Below are 22,968 nucleotides of genomic sequence, written 5' to 3' on the forward strand. Positions count from 1 at the left end.
CCGGTGCTCGGCACGTGCTCAACACCAAAGGCTTCCCCTGCGCAGGCCGCCTCACGGGCTCCTGGTGGACACGTGAACACACCCGGGCCGTGGCCTGGACACTGCTTACGGTGCTCACCACAACCCCCGGGGACACAGTCTCCTAGAGGACCCCCAAAGGGAGGGCATCAAACCTCCCTCACCTCCCCACCCCCGGGCTTCTAGAAGCGTCCGCCCTCAGAGACACTCATTTAAGGAAGGCAAGGCCTTTGAAAAGACATAAAGACAGACGCGCTCTGTCTAGAAACGATGAATCCAACAAAGGAAAGATCTCGAAAAAATCGCTTCTTCACTCACTCCCTTAAATGCCTCCCCACAACGTGGGACTGCTTGGGAAAATGAGAGGCCAAACCAAAGGAAAGACTCGTTGTCTAACTCTCAGTTTCTCCTAGTTTTTACCTCTTCAGAGAAAAAAACAAAAAAAGGTCAAAAATACAACATTATCTAATCTTTAGAGAAAAGGAAAGTTCAGGAAAGAAAAGAAGTGAAGAAAGTCAATAACCTAAATCCCTCTGGGGAGAGAGGGAGACGGCAGCTGGAGCTGCAGGTGGAGGCTGGCCTCCCCAGTGGCGTCCACGTTTGGACACGTGCTGACAGCCACCCCTCCTGTCCAGAAGAGGGTCACTAAAGACTCCTGCTCACGTCGCCATGTTATCAGGCAGACACTCCAGAGGAAGAGGCCACACTGGTTGAGAGGAAGTATTTTACCAATCTCAGTATGGGCCCGCTCTCTGGAGAGTTTAAAAATTGAAAAAAGAAAAATCACACCAGCTCCTCGATATTTCTTCCCAAACTCACCTAAGTTTTATGTATTTCTGGGAACACAGTCCAAATTCTCCTTCCCCAGCCCCTGTGCCCTTGGAATGCTAGACACTCACCTGTACGACACCCCAAAGGGATGGTCTGCCTTTGGCTGTGGAAGTACTGCTGCACTCACGACTGAAGTAAAGGGTGACAAAACACTAAAACCAGAATAAAGGCAACGCAAAACCCCTCCACTCCCAGGAAAGGCTGACTGCACCCTGTGGACAGCACGGTCCAGCAACACAAGTTGCCCCCATACAGAAGGATGGTTCTAGACTGGCCCATGACAGAGGTAAAGCACACACACTTGCCTGCTTTGTCCATGTGGCTGCCTGTAAACCTACAGACTTGCATTTCTGAAGTACAATGACTAGCTGAAAGGAGTATGAACCCTCAGAGACCACGCTTCTTACGAACAACACCCCAGGCACCCGGGCGGCTGAAGGCCTAAGCACAGGCAAAGAGCAACACTGCATTTCGTCTCCCCTTGGGTAATGTTCCTAGGTGCCTGTGGAAAACAACTCCTATTTGCTAGGGTCAGCTTTTGTCCCTGGAAGCAACCTCTTCTGAGCCCAACAGAGGTCAAAGAAGGGCACTCACCTGCAGCACCTGGGGGTAATCGAAGACCTGGTGCTTGTGGCAGCGCTTGCGGACAGAGAGGATGCCCTCTGAGAGGTTAGTGCACTTATCCAGCACCAGCACCGACTCTCCATGTTTGGCCTGCAGAGCATCCAGCTCCTCTCTGTACTCGGGATGGACAGCCATCTGAGAGGACAGGAGGAAGTATCGCCGGGGACTACAAAGGAGAAGGAAAAGGACTGGAAACCTGCAGTTGGTAAGTTAGTTAAGGTCTGACAAACTATGACATTCAACTAACAGCAACAGGTGTTCGCTTACCAGTCTTGACGTTTGCTGATTTTTTTTTCTTTTGGAAAGTATACTCTATAGCATTGCTGAATATTTAAAATATTATATATTGGAAGAAAATAAGGTATTATTTGTTCACATTCTGAAACAGTATGCAATCAGAAAAATTTTACTTGGGGAAAGTTCTTACTGTTGTAAGGAAGTGCTCATAATATGCCAAGACTGGACAGCACGTGATGAACACATGTACAGAGAGACAGAAGCTGACCGAATGGTTATTTGGATAGAATGTCAAAATGTTACCATGAGTTAAATCTGAGTCTCAGATCTGAAAAGAAACTGAGAGCTGGCCACAATCCTCAGACAGGGAGGCAGGCCATTCTACTTGACGGCCAGCAGAGTAGAATGGCATCCCTACACCATGGATAGGCTCCAGGGAAAGAACCCCCAGTGTCAAGGTCACATGGACAGTAATGAAAATCGACAACCGGAAGCAGAAAAAACTACATTCCCAAAGTATGGAAGCAGTGTCAACATGTGGGGGTTCAAGAATGCTTCAAAGAAAATGGAGAGCAAAAAGGATTTCCAAGAGTCTAGCACTACGCAGATCTCCACAAGAGACAAAAATGTGGACATAAAAATCAGGCATGGTGGCACACAACTGTTGTCCCAGCTAGTCAGGAGGTTGAGTCAAGAAGATCACCTGAAACTAGGAGTTCAAGGTCAGCCTGGGCAACAGAGTGGGAATGAATCTCAACTAAATAAATAACAGTGAACACAAAGTTAGTGAGTCTGAACACAAAGGAAAGATTGTGGGGAGCCAAATGGAGAGGAATTCCCTCCTGGAAGGCAAGACTCCCACAGGATAGAGCGGGTCCAGAGCAGGAGGGCTCTGTAGGCTTGGGAACTTCTAGGAATCATCACCAAAGAGAAGACAATATAAAGCAGGTCCAGGAAGAAGTGAAACACCATTGACCTGCAAGCAGCACCCCGTACATCACGTCCAGCTCAAACGGCTCAGCAGGAAAAACCCTAGGGCTACAGGTGTCACGGCAGCACCACCAGCAAGCCAGGATGACACTGTGCTTCAGGAAGGACCAAAAGCCTGCAGTTTGTGAACACGTCTCTGTTTTGCTTGCTTGCTTTTCTCCCCTTAGTTTCTTAAATTTATCTAGAGCCTCAAGCTGAGGAGAACCTTACCATATACACCCACCAAAGAAGAGTCCCTCTCAAACTGAGAAGGTTGGTTTCCTTCCAGGAGCATGAAGCTCTGGCGCAAAGTGCACCAAGTGACGGGAGAGGAAGGTGAACACCTGTCAATCAGCCAGAGCCGCTAGATAAACCCAGAGAGCAGCACGGCACACTGCAGAGCCAGCTGCTGCAACTCCCCTGGACTCTCTTCTGGAGATTTCTTTGTTCAGCTGAACTAGGAGCAAAAGGGATTTCCCACATCACAGGACAGAACAGGGTCAGCGGATTTGCTAGAACTTCACTGTCTAGGAGGAACCAGCCACAGGTGGCCAGTTAGGCCAAATGAAAATTAAATAAAATTTAAAATTCAGTTCCTCAGGCACCCTAGCCATATTTCCAGTACTCGATGGCCACGGGTGGCTGGTGGCTCACTGAAAGCACAAATGCAGACGTCCCCCTTCGCAGAAAGCTCTACTTGATGGAGCTGCCCTTGGCGGGTTGAGATCCAGAGGTCGGAGGGAGGGTGGCTGGAGACAAGAAGGGCTGGGGAGAGGGTGTGTGATGGTTATAGAGATGGTCCCTTTTCCTGGCCCCTCTTCCGCGTGGCAGGGGTGATGAAGAAAGCTGTGCACCTGGAAGGTGGAAGCCCAAGGAGGTGAGAGCTTCCGTGCAGCGGAGGCCAGGGGCATGGCCTGGCGCAGCACAAGCCCAAGAAGGGCCAGCAGGCCTTCTGCACTGGGGACAGCCAGCGTGGGGTGTGGTTAGGAGGGCAGGGGGCAGCCCAGGCCTGTCAGAGCTTAGCTGCAAAAGGCACCCAGGCTGCAGAAGGATGACGGCAATGGTGGCTTCGCTCCAGGGCTAGAACTGAGAAGTATGAGGAGGGTGGCTGCCAGGCTTGGGGACAGCAGTGGAAGCACCACGTGAGGGAGCCGGGCGGGTGAGGCGGGCACTGAGCAGCGTGGGGCAGCCGCAGCAACACTTGATTACGTACAGATGTGGAAGACGTGGAAAGGTCCATCCCTGTGAAGACATTGAGGATGATGGGAGCCAGAGAAGGGAGCAACCAACACGCAGAGAGGAAAGCAGAGGGCCTCTGCAGTGCTAGACAGACAGTGCAGGGTTTCCAACGCACAGATACAGAGAGAAATACAGATGTTAAGGTGCAGTGCTCGAAGGAACTCCTGCGAAGACAGACTCAGAGTTCGATTCCACTGTTAAGAAACGAAGTTCCGCTCCAGACCCGGTTACCGGGCTCCCCGGATCCGCACACCCAGGGCTCTAGCTCCAGCACAGACGTACAGATGTGAACGAGAGCTAACCTTGCTCCCTGCTGCCTGCCCGCTGGCCTTCCCTGACCCAACAGGCAGCTCGGGGAATATGCTCATTTTGGTTTTAAGCAAATGAAATTTAAAGGTGGATTTGTTTTTCTTTCGAAGACTGAAATTACTTGCTATGACTTTCATGTTTCCTCCCAGCAGCCTGATATCTAAATTTAAGTAAAATCATGCTGAGAACTTGAAGTCGCCCTCAATAGTAATGGCTGTAAACTCCCAATTTAGTTTCTTTTAGAAGGAAAATGACAAGAATTCCAGCCGGGGCCAACACAGCTGTGAGAAGAAGCTATCAATAGCAACAATCCTCAGCTTCCCATTGAAAAACTACTGGGAGAGATTTAAAATAAAAATAAAAACAGCTCTCACTACTCTCACTGCTCAGAGCAGCCGCAGGAGGTGTGGGAATTCCCTGGGAGAGCAACTCTCACGTAGGGCAGCAAGCCCACCCTGCCTCCGCCGGGGTCCCTGGAGGGGATGTCTATACCTGCAGTGGTTGTTCTTTGTCTGGGGAGCGGGAGGAAATGTTCTTCACGAAAGCAACGCCACCGCTGCCAGGCTAGACACAAGGGCAGAGCGGAGCCCAGCCAGGCTGCCGAGACCCAGCCCGGCCACAGCGGAGGGCGTGCCCCCGAGCCCTGCCCGCCCTGTGCTGCGCTGACGCTGCGCCAGGTCCCTTACCCAGCCACTGAACCACAGAACTTTACAGCTAACTGAAACCTTCAGTGATGTAGTTAAGATCTTAAATTCAGTGTATCTGTTCGTATAAACTAGAGAGTTCAAATTACTATAAAAATACCACCAATATAACAGTTTAAGTCTCCAACACTAATTATTTGAAAATGATCTTTATTGCTCCAAGTGGTCTGTTCTCCTTTGTTTTGACCAAATCATCTCAGTGTTTTCTTCCCTGGATTAAATCTGGAGGGAATTAAGAGCCCTGAACAATAGAACAGCGCTAGATGATTGTAGCAAGCAGATCGAGCGGTCTCAGGAAAGGTGTACCCAAGACAGGCCAGAGGCAGCCGAGTCCTGAGAGACCAGCCCTCAAGCCCTCTGCCTCCGGGTTTCCCAGCCGCACCCCGCTCTCTGTGGTGGGTGGCACTGTGCAGAAAGCCAACACCGCAGGTCTGGCCGCTGTCCTCTGAAAAGCTCGCTTATGAAGCTGGCCCCTTCACTGGCATCTGGGAACTTGGATTGGGGGAAGGTTCCCATCATCCCCTGAACTGGCAATAGGCTCACCGTGACCAGACTGTGCAAACCAGATGGCTCATGCTGAACACCTGCCTCCCTGCTGCAAGTCTGAGCATCAGCACACGCAGGTAAAGAAAGCCCACGCCACCGCACAGAGTCACGGAGTCCCCCTAACAAGTCGTGGAAAGGTGGGGGAGGCTTGGGACCCCCGGCACACGCTCCTCAGTTGTGACAATCAAAAACGTCTACACACTGCCAAATGCCCCCTGGGGGACAAGCTAACTTCCTTCTCCCGCTGGGCCCAATACTTGGTTCAAACAGGCCTTCAATAGAGCTTCGCCATGTACTGAATTAAATAGTTTCCAGAACTTCAGAAAAAGGGGTAAATTCTTTTTGTTTTATCACATAACTAATTTAAGTAAATGTTCACAGAAGCAGCAATCAGAGGAGTAAACTTTTCTACTTACAATAGTTCTTCGTAGTCATGCTACAGAAACATGCCAAATCCACATCCATGGCACGTGACAGAAACGTGCGCCGCCCCAGGGGGCCTCGGGTGCTCACGCAGACCACGTTTTCTCAACGTGCAGAGATCTACCTCAAACAGCACACTGAACTGTACCAGTTTCTCCCAGTCTATATGTCTATAAATTCTAAGAATGATCTTTGTATTTTAATATTGACAGCAATCAAAACATTTAGAATAGGCATATTTTTGCTCACATTTAATAATGAATACCAATCTAAAAATTCAGTGTCTGTGATGTCTTAAATACTCCCACCAAAACTCATGTAGAAATTTAATTCCTATTGTGAAGTATTAAGAGGGTGGAGACTTAACTTGATCCTGGTATTTGGAGGTGGGACCTCTAAGGGGAACAGGGGGTAAATGAGGCCGTCAGGGTGGGGCCCCATTCCAACAGGGCTTCGGCTTCCTGAGAAGCAGAGAAGAGGCCCAAGCTGGGATGTTCCGACTTGCCACGCTGCCCTGCCTGCGCCACCCTGGGACTCAACAGTCCCCACAAGCAGACCCTCCCCAATGCAGCCACCCAATGGTGCACTTCCCAACTTTCAACCAATAAGCCAAAGAAAGCTTTATTCTTCATAAAAACTCTGTGTATGATACTCAGTTATAGCATCAGAAAAACTGCCCACGTTTGAAGTTAGCGAGCCCACGAGAAGAGGGAAAGACTTCAAATGTAAATCATACAAAACAATTATAGAAAAACACAAATAGTAGCATCTGGGTGATGGGCAGACATTATGTTCACTACAAATTTCCTTGAATTTGTTGTCTGCTCAGAAATTTTCATAATAAAATGTTGTGAAAAATATGAATCACATATCTGGATCAGATGAAGACAAACGATGTCACAATAAGTTGTATAAAGCGAAGCTTCCTAGTGGTTCAAACAGAAACCATGGCAAGAAAAGGTACACTGACTGTCACACACAACTGCGCAGGCTTGCCAAACTCCGTGAGCCCACGTGCTAACGCCATATTCACCTTAAAAGATGCAACTTCTGTCAAAGAAACCCTGATTTATCACGTTAAATTGTGTTATCCGAATGTTATTAGTTTTGTAGATATTTAATTTGTAAGTTTTGTAAATATTTAATTTGTAAGTTTGTCTTAGTTTTATAGTTGTATAAGTGAAAGGAGTTTAGATTACTTTTTATTTGTGCTTATTCAAGTTACAGTATAAACAAAAATAATTAAAAAGCAAGGGACCTTGACCACTAAAACTTGAAAAAGTCAAAAAGCTGTAGAACTCACATTTACCTATTTCAAAACTTACTACAAAGCTACAGTAATCAAGCCAGTATGATGCTGGCATTAGGATTGACATACAGAACAAGATTTAAACTAAAAATCCAGAAATAAACCCTATAGCTATGGACAGTTAATTTTCAACAAGGACACCAAGACCATTCAATAAGAGAACACTCTTTTCAACAAGTGATGCTAAGACAACCAGATTATTTCCATGCAAAATAAGGAAGTCACACCACATATAAAAATTAACTTGAAATCACAACCCAAAATGTAGGAGAAAATATAAGTGTAAACCTTTATAACCTTGGATCAGGCAAGTTTCCTAAACATTAATATTACACAAGAAGTATAAGCAACCAAAGGAGAAATAAATAAATGGGACTCCATCAAAATCAGGAACTTGTGTGCCTCAAAGGACACTACCAAGAAAGTGAAAAGAACTGACAGAATGGGAGAAAATATTTGCAAATCATATGTCCAATGAAGGTCTAGTGTCTGGAATATATAAAACCCTCACAGCTCTATAAGAAGACAACTGGGTTTAAAAACGGGCAAATGGAGCTGGATATAGCTTAGTCACAGAAGGTGAATGCAGCTTAGCCTGCATGAAGCTCTGGGTTCAATCCCCAGCACCACCAAATCATCTGAATAGACATTTCTCCAAAGCAGTTATATAAACAGCCAATAAGTACACAAAAAGATGCTTGATGTTATTAATCATTAGGGAAATGCAAATCAAAACCATAATGAGGTACTACTTGATATCCAGTAGGATGGCTACAATCAAATGCAGACTATAACAAGTGTTGATGCAGCCGTGGAGAAACTGGAAACTTCACACATTGTTGATAGGATGTAAAATGGGACAGCCACTGTGGAAAATGGTCTGGCACTTCCTCAAAAAGTTAAAACCCAGAGTTACCACCAAGCCCAGCAATTCCACTCTTAAGTATGTATCCGACAGAACTAGAAACAGGTCTATATAAAAACTCATACACAAATGTTCACAGCAACATTATTCATAGTAGCTAAAGATGAAAATAATCCCAATTTCCATCAATTGATACAAAATTATGTATCAACTGATACACAAAATGTGTGATATACATCTAAATGATGAAATACATTCTGCTAAAAAGAAAAAAAAAGAAATGACATGCTGATTCCAACCTTGAAAACATTGTGATAAGTGAAAGAAGAAAAGACATAAAAGTTCGCATTATATTACATCTATAGGAAATGTCCAGGATAATCAGACACATGCAGACAGAAAAGAGAGAGTTATGGCTATTCCTGGGGGCAGAGATAAGAAGTGACTACGAACAGGTATTGATTTCATTTCTGGAGGGATGAAAATGTTCTCAAATTCAATAGCAGTACTGATAGTTGCACAACTTTGTGTATATATTAAAAACCACTCAATTATACGTTTTAAAATGGCGAACTTATAGTATATGAATTAACCTCAATTTGAAACTAATAAAACAAATTACATCCACTGTAGGAGTCAAGTAAGGGAAAAAAATTCAGGAAGATGACCTGAGACCAGTTCATGAACGATTCAGTTTATCTTTGCACTTGCCTAAGGACAGACAAGGAAAAAATGTCTCAAGCTGATCTGGGATTTGTGCACTAACTAAATAACAACATTTGCCAAACAAGATTGCTACCCTAAGTTTCTGAATTTGGTCCCGCGTCCCCCAGTAGAACACACGTGGAGGAGAGCTGCCTTCTGTCCTGAGCAGCTTTCTCTTACTTCTTGAAGCGCCCACAAAGGTTGCGAAGGGGAAATCTGGGATGCTCAGAGAATGGTTCTAATGGTCTCCAAGCAAACTACTTCCTTCAGACCCATTTCTACCACCAAACTGAATGAGTTTTGTGCTTGTTTTCTGCAGTACTGGGGATTGAACCTGAAGTGCTCTACATTAAGCCCCCCCTCATTTTTATTTTATTTTGAGATAGGGTCTCAGTTAATTGACCAGGCTGACCTCCACAACTTGTGATCCTCCTGCCTTAGCCTCTCAGACGGCTGGGATTACAGACGTGTGTCATCATACTCAGCTTCCGTGAGTGGGTGTTTAATCTCAGGTGGTATGACATCTTCAGGTTTGTGATTTCAGTCACCTTTGTATTTGGACACTTAAAAAGGAGTTTTCATTAGCATTGTTTAAAGCTCACTGAGTTCTCACCATGAAATAACAAAACATTTAAAAAGACTACAGCAAAAAAGCTGCACAGAAGGCCCGCCACAGCCCTGCTGTGGGCCCTTTCCACTCAGTCCACACACTGACTACGAGCCGGCTACGTGCCAGACCCAGCCTCTGCTCCACTGCGCTGACACCATCCGAAGTCCAGAGAAGACAGTTTTGAGCACGTCATACACCAGAGCTTGACAAGCACCACCCTCGAGAAGGGCAGGTTGCCATGAGGAGCCATCCAGGGCCAACAGAGGGCACCCCGGGTCCGTGGCCCGTAGTGAAAGGTGAAAGCTGAAGGGCAAGCAGGTGATCAGACCGACGGGAAAAGGCTCTCGGGGCAACGGGGTGTACCTGCAGCCCAGAACACTTGGGGGAGCAAAGCCTGTGCTAAGATCTGAAAGGAAAAAGATGTTCTCAGAGAAAAGGCTGGAGACGGGGTGGTCCGCTGGCAGAGAGCCTTGACAGACATGCCGTTTTTCCTTCCAGCAGTGTGGGGGAAGGACCGGGCTGCGGCACAGCAAGACTGCAGTCAGGATGCCAAAAGGACGCCATCCAGGAGTTCAAAGGGCAGCCTGGTGTGGGCAGAGCGGAGGGAGGGCAGAGAAATCTATGGCATGTTTCAGATACAGAGTTCACTGGACTTGCTATTTTGATCAGGGAGTAAAGGAGAGGAAGGAGTTATGGAGGCAGTAGATTCCTAGTTTGGGAAACTTGGTAGATAGCTCTGGGAGTTGACATAAGCTGTAGCATAAGCAACGCTGGGGTGGCTGCAGGGGACACCACCAGGCTGCGCCTCACCAGCATCCCACAGATTCTGCAAGGGCACAGTGGACATGTGCAAGGTGCCTTACCCTGGTCCTTTCTCTGGAAGATCCACCTCAGCTGACAGGGGACTATAGACAGGAATGCTGACGTCATAGCCTTGCCGGTAAGTCCACGTGGAAAAGCCACCGCCAGCCAACAGCGCCCTGGAAGCAGATTTCATCAAACAATGAGAAAGAAAGAAGGCCTTTGTTCTGATACGCTCTGTGAGCGAGACCACAATGACTGAGCCTCGATGATCCACACAGCTGATGGGACTGGGTCGCTGCTCTCTGAAGACACTGCTGCATGTTCCACGGTCACTTCGCATCTCCTGGACTTCAGCTGCATCCTATTCCTGCATCACCAACCTTCCCTGGGGGAAGGTTACTTTCCATTTTTTAAAATACATCATAGCCCAGGGGACACTGTGAATAACCCCTCTGCCACCTCATTCAGTTCCCACTCACCTCTCCCTCCCAAAAGTCCTACTTTATTCTTAAGTGCATTTACAGCAACAGGAATAACAGCAGGTCTGCTCAGGAGGACTGGCTGGGGCAGTCATTTCCCACCCCTCCACCTGGAACCGTGGGAGAAAATGCGCATGGAAAGCAGAGGTGGCTGGGAAGTCTCCCGTCCCGTATCACATATACCCCAGCCTCTCCCAACCCCTGGCTTGCATAGTGCTGTCTTCTGTCATCCCAGAGCCACATGTCAATCATGCAGACTCCACCAGCTCAGCGTCCATTCCAGCTACTCAGTCCTATTAACCCAGTTCCCTGTTCAGGTCTTGAGTGCTTCTCCTGCAGATAGCCTGCACTAGCTATTATTCTCCTTAATTAGAAAACAGTGACCACATTGTTTTAATTGACTCCAGCAAGTAGTACAATGACACTTCATCAGAGAAAGGAAGCAGGTGCATATCACACCAACTTTTATTGTTATTCTGTCCCAGGGGCCCCAAACCCATCGAAATCACTTTCTGGGGCAGTTTCGCCAATTGCACATACTATAGGGTCTGAGCCAAAATGTCTGAACCGAGAAACCACATTTTTTGCAATATTGATTGCTACCAATCCCTGCCCTTCCCTGATGACAACCTACATTCCCTTCTAACATGACCAGTTTAAGTTCAAAGATTTTCAAACCACCCCTAGAAATCCCACTGTGTTTGTTTAAGCTTTATGAAACCAAGACTGGTGAGTGAGGTAATGTGCAGGGTAAAAACCTCTCCAGCTGCCAGTCTACCCTCTAAACTGTAATGACTACCCTGAGTACCAACATACGGTCTGATTTTTCCTGATTAGCATGCAGCCCTGAATCCATCCAGCATGAACTTGGGTGGGTTCCATAGCCATGATGGCAAGCAGACTCCACGTGGCCCACGGCCTCTGTGCAGAGAAGCAGACAGGTTCCCAGAGAGGCACCAGGCGGTCCAGGGTGGTGGGTGAGTGGGCCGTCGTGGCTGCAGCCCCAGAGGAGCGCTGAGCGCACGTGGAGAGAAGGGAAGCGGCCTGCATCACATGACCTCCAGTGCTGTCCTGTTATTCTGTCCCTGTGGCCAACTTGTCACTGTTCGGAGGATAAGGCGGGCGTCATGCAGTGGTGGCAGGACGGCGTGCAGTCTGAAGCACGCTTCTGTCACAGATCACGCACATGCAATCTCTGTTTGTGATCTCAGAAAGAGGCACGTCTGCAGTCAGTCAACTCGCCTCACCCCAGCCTTGCTACTGACAAGCCTGGGATCTGGGTCGCAGTCTCTGCACCGAGCTTTTCACGGTGTTATAATGGAGAAAACATTGTAAGCACCCCTGCTTCACAGAACACATGTTTTATATCGCCTTTTGAAAAGCAATTTCTGAGCAGCACATTCTGTTTTCCCATTATGGGTTCCCAAACCAGAGCTCAGTTCCAAAGCTACAAGAGATCGAGTAGAAAACTTGTGGTTGGGAACGTATTAGTGTGATGCTCAGGCCCGTGGCAGGCAAGCATATCAGCCGAAGGGCCCTAGCACATTTCAGGCCTCCCCCAGGACACCTCCTGTCACTGAGCCTTCCTCCCACAGCCTCCGTCTCCCCATGCGCCTGGCTGCAGTCTCACATGCCCGCCTCACAGTTCTGCTACAGAGTGCTCGCCACCTCAACAAGCCTGTGGGTGCATCCCTGCCTGCCTTCAAACCATGCAGATAATCAGACTTACAAACTCCTCAAACACAAAGCCTCAGTTTTGCAACACAAAAACAAAGGCCAAGCAATCCCACAGTCATTCTTATTTGTTTACTGAGTTAAACTGTCAAAACATATATATAAGACAAGTGAATTTGAACGATGACTAGATATTTGGTGGTTACTTGATGATATTGAGTTACTGTTAATGTTTTTAGGAAAAATAATCACATTTTAGTTATGTTTTTTAAAACTTAACTATATTTCTATATTGTGCATAGATCAATGTAGAAACATTTGCAGAGGCAATAATACAAAGTGTGGGTTGCCTGCAGACTCTCTGGAGGAAGGGGCAGAGCACAGAGGCACTGGCCTCCAGCCAAGAGGGCGGCAGTGGCAGTGGGTTTCTGGGGTCCACTGACCTACTCTCTTCTCTTGTACAGGTTTCAAAGTTTTCGGAACAAGTTCAAATAAATATACATACACCCACATGAGAGTAGAGATAATGTGAAGAAAGGGTAAAAGGAACAGCACTAGTACAGAATGTATCTGGCAAAACCGGCATCAGGGAAGCCCCACCGAAGCTGAAATGGGTGTGTGTGTGTGTGTCTAAGTTCACAGAAAAACACACAACATTTTAACAGTGAGCATCTTTCAAGAGTGAAAATATTTGACTCTTCACACACTCGCATGCCATTCCACTCTGCTGCAGAGGAAGTACACTTGTATCCAGTGTCTGATTTTCAAAAATTGAAAGAAATAGAAACAGATTTAAGAAACACAAAGACACATTTCCTGAGTCTATATTTCCCTTCAGTCCAGGTCTTCATTTCCCTGAGTAAAATGACCTTTAAGAAGTCCCACCACGACTTTAGACTTCAGGAGATCTTAAAGCCATCTAATCTGGCCCATCTGTCGTCTAGTTTCTGAACAACTTACATGCAGACCCTGATAAAACCATTCTATGCTCAGGGCCTTTGCCTCCTCTGAATCCAGGAGCAAGGACAAAGAAGAAAAATTAACAAATTAATCTATTCCTCACCCTGCAGACGCCACCCCAGTTTTGAGTGAAACGCCTCACATGCAAGGCCCAGGAGGCCACACACGGACTTGTTGCCTGCTACGCTCCGATCACTCACAAAAACACAGAGGAAAACAACATGTCCTTCCCCATCCCTGACACCTTAGTACCAGCAGAACACAAACTCTCCTCTCTACTCGACACTCCCCACAGAGACGTGAAACCCCATTTACATGTGCAGCTCAGAGAAATGAAACCCACCTCCCATGCAGATGCACCACCGAAGCGTGAAGCCACCCACCCAGAAATGTGCCTTCAGAAAAGAAAGCCAGGACAGGCGGGGCCGCTGCACTGAAGCAGCAGCCCACTCGGGAAGCACCAGGAGCGCCTGCGTGGCCACACTGCCCTCTGCCGTCCAAAATGGTCTCTACACCACTATGAGTCTCTTCTGGTGATACCTGTATTTCCAGACAGAAACTCAAAGCCGACTGGAGATAATCACTGAAAGCAAAGAAGGTTCAGCTCTAATCTTCGGAGGCGAAGTAGTGCTAAGTGCAGATTTCCACAAACGCCAACGTCAGCCTCTGGCAAGCTGAGAACACAGCTGGCTCAGACTTCCAGAGGCCCCCTTGTGCGCTCAGCCTCAGCTCTAACAAGGCGGGGTAAATGAGTTCACACACAGATTCACAACTGCCCCTCACCCCTGCCCACACCCTCCTCTGGCCACACCTGCTGCACTTCTCAAACTCTGAAGGTGTGTGCAGCACCTCCTCCTGGAGCCTTCCAAGAGCTCTGGCCAAAATGATCCGGTCAGCGCCAGAAAGGGCAGGTAGATAAGAGTGAAGTCAAAGTCACCATCGGAAGTCACAACATCTGCCTGTCTGGGAAGTTTTACCAGAAAGGAAGGAAAGAAGGCAGCAGGAAAGTAGTGGAGGGAGAAAGAAAGATAAACGCAGGGAGGGAAGGAAAGAGAGGAAGAAATCTGCTGCAGAGAACCCCTCACAGGCCTCAGGCCGCTCTACTCATCCCTGCCCCCCACCCCCAGGCCGTGGAGGGAGAGCCGACCCAGCCAGCCCTCAACCTGCCTGGGGAGTCGGGGTGCTGCGGGCAGAAAAGCCTAACCTGAACTGAGAACAGGCGGCTTTCAGAGGCTACGCCAGGACGTAAGCTCCAACTGGCCTTCCCCAGCAGGTTCAAGTGCGTCTCAGCTTCTGCGCCTTGAGGAGAAAACTGCCTAGGACAACTTTCTAGTTTAATAAACGATTTCAAATACAAAGAATGTCCCAGGCAGGCTGGGGTTGTGCTCGGGGTAGAGCGCTTGCCTGGCACGTGTGAGGCCCTGGGTTCAACCTCAGCACCACTTATACATAAACAAATAAAATAAAAGTCCATTGACAACTAGAAAAATATTTCAAAAACAAGAATGTCCCAGCGGGCTCAGAAACACAATCTCACAGGAATAAAAAGATCCTGCTCTTGCTTAATCCTCAGAAACTCATCAGGGGGACAGCCCCAAATATACCTACCTGTCTCTGGGGACATCCAGGGCCGTGTTATAATCTGGGGGTCCTCCAGGCAGCATATTGAACAACAGGTGATTTGTACCTCGATCCCACCTGTTTAGAAATGAAATGTGGAAGAGAATTCCATGACAATCTCAAAGAAGCAATTGGCTACCAGGTAACAGGTACAGGAAATCCCCACCCAACAGGGCCACTTCTAAGGAAGCAAAGCAAATCCCTACAAGTCCCAATGATGCATCAAGTGCTATTTGGATCTATGGAAGAAAAAACCAGGTGAATGTGTATGTGGAAGAAAAAACCAGGTGAATGTGTATGTGGAAGAAAAAACCAGGTGAATGTGTATGTGGAAGAAAAAAACAGGTGAATGTGTATTTCAATACTTTAGAATACTTTAGAACTGTTTCTCACAATGAAAACTAAAAATACCCAAATGTCACCATTTGGTTAAAAAAACAAAAAGCATGCCAGGTGCAGTGGCGCACACCTGTCATCCCAGCAGCTTGGGAGGCTGAGGCAGGAGGACTGAGTTCAAAACCAGCCTCAGCAACTTAGCGAGGCCCAAAGCAACTCAGTGAGACCCTATCACGAAATAAAATATAAAAAAAGGCTGGGGATGTGACTCAGTGGTTAAGTGCCCCTGAGTTCAAAGTTCAATTCTCAGTATCAAAAAAAAAAAAAAAAGAAAGAAAAAAGGAATACCATGTAAACTAAAACTATATAGCAAAAGGAAATGAAATCATTTGGAATTATGTTCACCAGATATATTAAGGGAAATAAAGCAGACAAAGAACATGTCTTGTGTGATATATTCATGACAAAAAAAGAGCGTCTAGATATACAAGCATATATACATTATTTATACAAATATGACTAAAAAGTAACATCAAAATATCGATAATGTCTACGTCCTACAGGCAGGTGTGTGGAATGAGCCTTACATTCTTCTGCTTATCTCTGTTTTCAGACTTTTTCACATAAACGTGTACTCTGTCAGCGCTCAGGACAGGCAGGGGGCAGGGTGTGCAGTTCTTAAGGAAAGCACGGGAAGAAGCATCCTTAGCTTGTAAACTCTCCGAAGCTGGGATCACGGCCCCAGTGCCCTCGCCCTCCAGCACGGCCAGTGGTCACCGCCCTCTCCTAGAGAGGGCAGCGCCTAGAGGCCAGTTCGGGAGCAGAAACACTCTATCCCTCGGCCCCAGGGCTCAGGAGCTGCCCTCTGAGTGCGGTACCTGGAGAGCTGGGCCAGGGCCTGCGCCGTCTCCTTGATGCGGAGCGTGTTCTGGTTCAGCACGTCGATGGAGGGGACAAACAGGCAGGCCCGGCTGATGTCGTCGGTGTAGTAGTCGCTGTCTGAGATGGCCGTGAGCAGTTCATTGTACTCCCGGGAGATGGTGCTGCTGACTGGGACCCCGAGGTCGTCCACGTACTTCTTCAGAGAGTAGATGTACACCTTGATCTTGTTCTTCGGGTTGAAGCCACAGCGGTAGACGTCAAAACACGTGTGCATCCTGCAACTGAGGTCCCCTCGCTCTGGGATGGGGCTGTCAGCTGGCAGTCTGACCACCGGCACGTCCCGGACGCTGCGCTTCTCCACGCTCCAGTCGTTCGAGGACTCGATGGAGTGCGGCCAGAACTGGAACATGCCGGTGGCAATGAGGCCCAGGAGCACGATGGAGAAGAGGGTGATGTAGTAGATCCGGTGCTTGGTCTTCATTCTCGGGATGAGGGCAGGACCCCGGATGTTGTATTTGACTGACGCACACATAATGACACACACAGCCTCTTCCTCACACTCCTGGTCACCAGGGAGAGAAACAAGAGCAATCAAGCATTCAGGGTGGCAAATGACATTCTTGTTTTAGAGGACAAAACTCTAACAAAACACGGAATGTGAAAACACCACTAGGAAGTACTGATGAAGCTAAAGGGTATCAGAGAAAATCTATGATCTTTAAACAAAATACATGTTGATGTTTTATAATGAAGGTTATAGTTGGCACATTTAGACGGAAGAAAGGAATAAATGAACAAACAGGCTAGAAGAGACACCAGGAGAGACAGGAAGAGGGAGGAGAAGGAAAAGGGACGAGGAGGAGCAGTGCAGTGGACCCCTTCCCAAAGACACAGGCAAGCATTCCTCCCATCTGTGAATGTGTGACACTTTTCCAATCGAAAGATAGAACTTACACCCCTCCGGAGCCCCAGAAACTGGGCTAATTATGATTTTCTTTGAGCATGAGAAGGTGGCAGAAGTGACACTTGAGACCTGAGCCTGGGCCTTGAGAGACCCCAGGGTCTCTGCGTCTGTCCTCTTAACCTCTTCAGCAGCCATGCTGTGAGGAGGCTGAGCTCAGTGGAAGGCCCCCTCAGGAGAGCCCAGCCACCGCCTGCCAGCCCTGAGCAGACGGCTGGGCAGGGGAAACGTGTGCTGGTGGCGGATGTCACTAAGTTTTAGGGTGGTTTGTTACACAGCAGTAGATAAATAACAGAACAGCCAACGAGTATCGTGCACTGAGACATAAAGAAAAACGTTCCATGCTCTGCTGAGAACGCGGAGTTCCCGGCAGACCACAATTGAAGATCCTTAGCACACCAAGCCCACCTCACGCCTAGATGCCACGCGGAGGGCAGAGCCTGGAGGGCGACTGCATCGCCGTCACTCACGCACCTCCGACTGGCAAGCCACTCTGGCACTCCATGTGTCAGAGTCGATCGACACGAGGGCCTCATCCTACTCACTGATCTTGCAGACAAGCTGATTACCAAAGGAAGTCTCTGCCAATCAGTCACTTTCACGTGGGACAAATCAGCTCTCCCCATCACCTCCACACGGCGGAACCGCTCCTTTCCCACCAGCCGAGGACAGCCCAGACCTGGACACTCAATCACTGTAAGCTGTTTGAGTAAAACGTGCTGCAAAATCACGAGTGAATCCAACTTGCTTCTCTCGAGACCATGATTTGCAACATATCAAGAAATTACCTTGAAATGGGCCAATTAAAGTACATTAGTTCATACATTTTAAGCTTAACAATTATAACAATTATCATCTTTGGGGAATAGGCAATAGTCATTCAACATGATTGGGTTTTTTTGGTATTGGGGATTGAACCCAGAGGTGCTTAATCACTGAGCTACAACTCCAGCCCCTTTTATTTTTTATTTTCAGTCAGAGTTTCAATAAGTTGCTTAGGGCCTTCCTAAATTGTAAGGCTGGCCTTGAACTTGGCGATCCTCCTGCCTCAGCCTCCCGCTTCGTTGGGATTATAGGCATGTGCAACTGCGCCCTGCTTGCTGATTCTATGACAGAAACAGGAGCATAAAATCGATTTCACATCTGTCGTTCTAACAACCAGTAGGACGCTCCCAGTCTGCCTCCGGGTCCCACCACCTCCAGGCCTACCCTATGGCATGGCTTCCCTGTCACTGTGTGTGCCCTCCCAGAGAAAGCACAGAGGAGAGGTGGGGACAAACGCATGCCAGGAGCTGCTACCTACTGGCCCACAGGCAAAACTCCCCAAGAAGCCCACAAGCCCACTGACGCACCTGATCCGTGGCTCCCGCACGCCGAGAATCACGGGGGAGCTTATTAGGACAAGCTCCATGGACCACCACTGGGCCTGGTTCTTAACAGGGTCACAGAACCTGTCGCCAGCAAGTTCCTCAGGTGCTGATTCTGTGCAATCGTGTTTGAAACCTTTCCTAATATTGAACAAACCCAGTAGTTCTCAAACTCTTTTCCTACCTCAATCCAAAGCAAGAAGTACGCTGGATACTGTGACCCAACACAGACAGGTATGTTTGTATTGTAAAGAAAGTTTCATAAGATGGCGTAACCTTAGCACATAGAAAACACATGCAATGAATCCTCTACTTTTCTATTTTGCTCTACTACTGCTTTTTTATAAATTTGGGCCCTAACATACAAGATCAGCTATAGTACCCAATTTGAAAAATGCTATTTTCACACATAATAAAACTAGATTTAAGGGAACAGAAAAAGGATCCTTATGCACATGCTTCATCTGAATTTCAAGTTGGGACAAGCCCATCAAAGTCAATCTATTCAATGCCAAAGGCTTCTTCCCTGCATATCTGGATCTGACTTACAGGGCACCTAGGCTTCGCTGCTCGTGTGTTATACATGTCCACTGAACATGGCCCACAGCCATGTTGTGGGCCCACAACACTAACCGGACTCTCCATCAGTGTTTCACTTGAATCTATGTGCCTGTCCTTTCCCTGGCTGGAACATTTGCTGTGTGGTATTCAGTAATCCAGTAGTACCGTGCAATTTTTGGTTAGTCTCAGGTTTTCCTTTTCCTGGCACAAAAAGGGATGTCTTTTTTGTTTTTCCATGAACCTCCAATTATAATGGTGTTTACCAAACATATCAAGAATTTAGCACTACAACTCAGACCTTTGAAAATCTAATTTTCAGTGTAGAGTAGGAAGTTAAATGAATCAGTATCTGAGACATACACAGGGCACGTGTGTTTGTGTGACCCAAGACATAGCGAGGGCATTTATCTGCGGCTCCTATTCACTCTTGGCTAGGGCTTGCCTGGTACTAGCATCAGCTCAGGCCCTATACTCAACAGCTCTCGAAAGGTCTGGATATTATCCCTTAATAGAGCTTTCTACACATACACTTTTTACAGATTATTTTCAATATAAATCTACACCCCTGTCTCTTGTAAACTTGATAGCCTAAAGTAACCAATCAGAAGACTATATCTTCTCCACTACATGGGATGGATAATGCTTGCCTATTAAGATGTAATTCTTTCCTTTATCCTTAACACTGATCTACCTAAGCTGGCCCAGCTCACACGAGCCTTAAGTGCCCAACCCACAGCGGTTTCCATGGCTGATTAGATGTGCTCTTTGATTTCTGTTACAGAGGGCAATGTGACTGTAACAGAACCAAGGTAGCTTCCCCTCCCATTCTTTGTGTTCTCCTGGGACAGAGTTTGAACAAATATCTTAAAGGTACAAAATACTATTAGAAAATATTATTGAAATGGACATTATAAGAATATTTCGGCAAAATGGCCATAAAATACTGAGGTGCTTAGAGGAAAAGAAAATAAGTGTAGAGGAACAGAGGAAAGTATTTGCACTCATTTGGCACAAATGAATCATTTGGTTTCAATGTAAAATGAAACACTAACAAGAAAAAAAAGGATCCACAAACAAGTTTTACTAGTTTTCTTGCCCGTTGCACATGAACTATAAAAAAGACACATCACAACAAACCCAAAGATAATAAAATCATTATTATCATCTTTATTATTATGACTATTATTATTTTCTGACAGTACTGGGGATCAAACCCAGGACCCTGTGCATACTAGGCAAGTGCTCCACCACTGAGCTACATCCCCAGGAAATAACTTTTACATACAAACACTTTTTAAAAAACAAAATAGAGGGCTGGGGGCGTGGCTCAGTGGTAAAAGTGCTTGCCTAACACTTGGGAGGCCCTGAGTTCAATCCCCAGCACCGCAAAAAATATATATATACATACATATACATATATACATATGTATGTATGTATATAAATAATCAACAAAGCTAAAAATTGTTTTTCAAAACATAAAGCTGGGTATAGTGATACATGCCTGCAAGTCACACTTCTCAGGAGACCAAGGCAGAAGGCTCTCAAGTTCAAGGCCAGCAGAGACAAAGTCCAGGGAAGGGGTGCGTGCAGTTACTTGCTTGGGAAGTGATCTCGGAAAGCATGAATGAGGAAATGAGGAGAGAGATGGGGAGCAAGGGAAAGCCAACTGCAGGTTACTGCTGTGGGGAGAGGTGCCTAGGGTCCCTCTGAAGACCACGTAGACTCCACGCTGGCCCTCAGAAGGCTGGGAAGCTCGAGCATTTGCCTGCAGCTCCCGTCCACTCTTGCTAGGGGCAGCCTGGGCCAATATCAGCTCAGAACCTGTGTTCCTCAGGCTCCAAAGGCCTGGAGGTTGTCCTCTCCTTGCTGCACAGTTAACCTGATAAAGAGCTGCAGCTCCCTAGAAGAAGGACAGGGGGCATCTGTTTGTACTTGCAGGGGTGATACAAGGCTCTATTAAAGAGACCCTGGGATACGGGTCTGAGTGCTGGCTCAGATCAGAACATCGGGTGAGCAGCTTCTACTTGCCAGCTCTGGGTTTTTCCAGGCTACACAAGTCACTGCCCTTAGGAGCACCATGCTCTCTTAGCACAGTGGGTCAAGACAGCCTGGCTGTGAATCCAGCCTTGCTGCCCATTATGGCATTGCCAAATCTTCCTAGAGGACATGAAATCACCCCAGGACGAGAGCCGCTAGTACAGATCACCATCTTGTGCAGAACTCAAGGACCCTGCCCAGCAACAGTTGTCCTGCTAGGTCATTAAACCCTGGGTCACAAGGAAATGCTCCCATGTCAATACTCTCCCCTCCCCCTACTTTCAGAAGATTCGCTCCCCTGACCCCCCTGTACCTACTGGTCCGCATTAGCCAGGTCCTGCCAGGGCCCGCAGGCCTCCCCGTAAGGCCACGCTGAGATCGGAGGGAGGGAGGCAGACCTTGAGGAAAAGCACTACTCCCGAAGCAGCTGCCTCCAGTGAGGCTCTGGCAGTGCCAGGCTAGGAGGGCAGGAGCTCTGCTGGCCCCAGGATCTAAGGCAAACCAGGAGTTCACAGTTCCCAGCGTCCCCACCCATCCCCTTCCCGGGCTTCTCCCCTCTCACCGCCCTGACTGCAGGAGAGGTGACCAGTGAAAGCTGTGCCTTCAGCTTCCTTTGCACTTCTGGGCCTGACTATGTCTGTTCTCCAGCTGCAGGATATGGGGCTGCAGAGACTCCTGTCTTTCACACTGTGGCCCGAGGTGACACCTGGCGACCTGAGTCCAGCATTCTCTTACCTCAAGGCTTCTAACGGATGCACCAGGAGCCAGACCGCCCTCCACCTCTCTGCCACCGCTGTCCACACACTGCTCGGTGCTAGAGTACTGTGCTGGCCACTGCTCTGACTCCTACCTGGATCTCATCCCAACCTGCCACCTGAGAGTCTTACAGTTGTGATGCTAGAGAGCACCCGGGGTTGCCAGCACCTTGCTGCCACATCAACGGGTCCTTGATGCCACCTAAGGGTGAGGGGTTCAGCTTCACAAAACTCTTCTCAGGGCCTGCTTTCTGGAGCCACCTCCAGTACCAACTGCCTTGGTTTGTGCTCTGCAAAACTAAGAAAAACAACCTGGACCCAGCTTGCCATGTAGGTGAATCCGGAGAGCCAGAGCGAGGGAGTAAGGCGGAGTGTCAGCGAAGAACAGAAAGCCTTCAGGATACACGACTGAGCTGGCTATCACACTGAGCCAGGCGGAGAGCTGAGCCTGGCTAGGATCCCCCTGCAGATTCCAGCAGCACAACCTCGGATGGACAGGGAGCCAGGCACGCCCCAGCAAAGCCCAGCCTCAGACGCACACGTCCCCTCGCTCCTGAGGTATCCTTCACAGCTAAGCAAATGCCCGAAAGTCTGCATCAGCCTGTGGGCTATGGCAAGCCCCTGGGGCAGAATAAGCACCTGTGGTAAGAGAAATGGGGGTGAGACATGAGGGGGGAAAGTCCCCTAGAAAGCGGTGCTTCAGAGCTAAGAGCTCTCTGAACAGACGCCTGCCTTCTGCACCCTTCACTGTGGCGCTTGGTACCTCCTGGCAGGACGCCCTCCTCTACTGGCTGTGACTTTCCTGCTGTCAGTCTTGCTCAGTATCCCGCAGCTACCAAGTCCAGGACATAAACGCTTGTTGCACGAGCTACCTCTTTCCTTCCGGGTTCCATGGGCACACACACTGTTCTGCACCCACAGGCTCCAGTTATTATATGGTGATGATGTCTCATTTTTGTCTTTCCTGAACTGGAAAAAGTTTCTGAAAGGGAGACAATGGCGAGCTACTTCCACAGACTGTTTTCTGTACCCACCCCTCTCCCACAACCCGTCACACGCAAACACCTCTGAAGAGGACCCCTGCTCCCCCCTGCCCTCACAGACCCTGCTGAGCTGTCTCCCTTTTGTAAAATGTCCAGCCG

At 48.0% G+C, this 22,968-nt stretch overlaps 1 protein-coding gene across 2 annotated transcripts in view; it reads right to left on the reverse strand.

The window, feature by feature from the left end:
• Positions 1-22,968, reverse strand: part of Ext2 (exostosin glycosyltransferase 2) — a 136,019-nt gene that overhangs the window by 111,071 nt on the left and 1,980 nt on the right. For both annotated transcript variants that reach the window (XM_047518674.1, XM_047518673.1), the window contains exons 2-5: positions 16,141-16,706; positions 14,915-15,004; positions 10,253-10,369; positions 1,444-1,639 (exon numbers count right to left, since the gene is read on the reverse strand). In XM_047518674.1, coding sequence (XP_047374630.1) covers positions 1,444-1,639; positions 10,253-10,369; positions 14,915-15,004; positions 16,141-16,676 — 939 coding nt within the window. In that variant the 5' untranslated portion in view covers positions 16,677-16,706. The remainder of the gene's footprint in view (positions 1-1,443; positions 1,640-10,252; positions 10,370-14,914; positions 15,005-16,140; positions 16,707-22,968) is intronic.

Source organism: Sciurus carolinensis, chromosome 11 (assembly GCF_902686445.1).
Source record: "Sciurus carolinensis chromosome 11, mSciCar1.2, whole genome shotgun sequence".
NCBI classification, from domain to species: domain Eukaryota; kingdom Metazoa; phylum Chordata; class Mammalia; order Rodentia; family Sciuridae; genus Sciurus; species Sciurus carolinensis.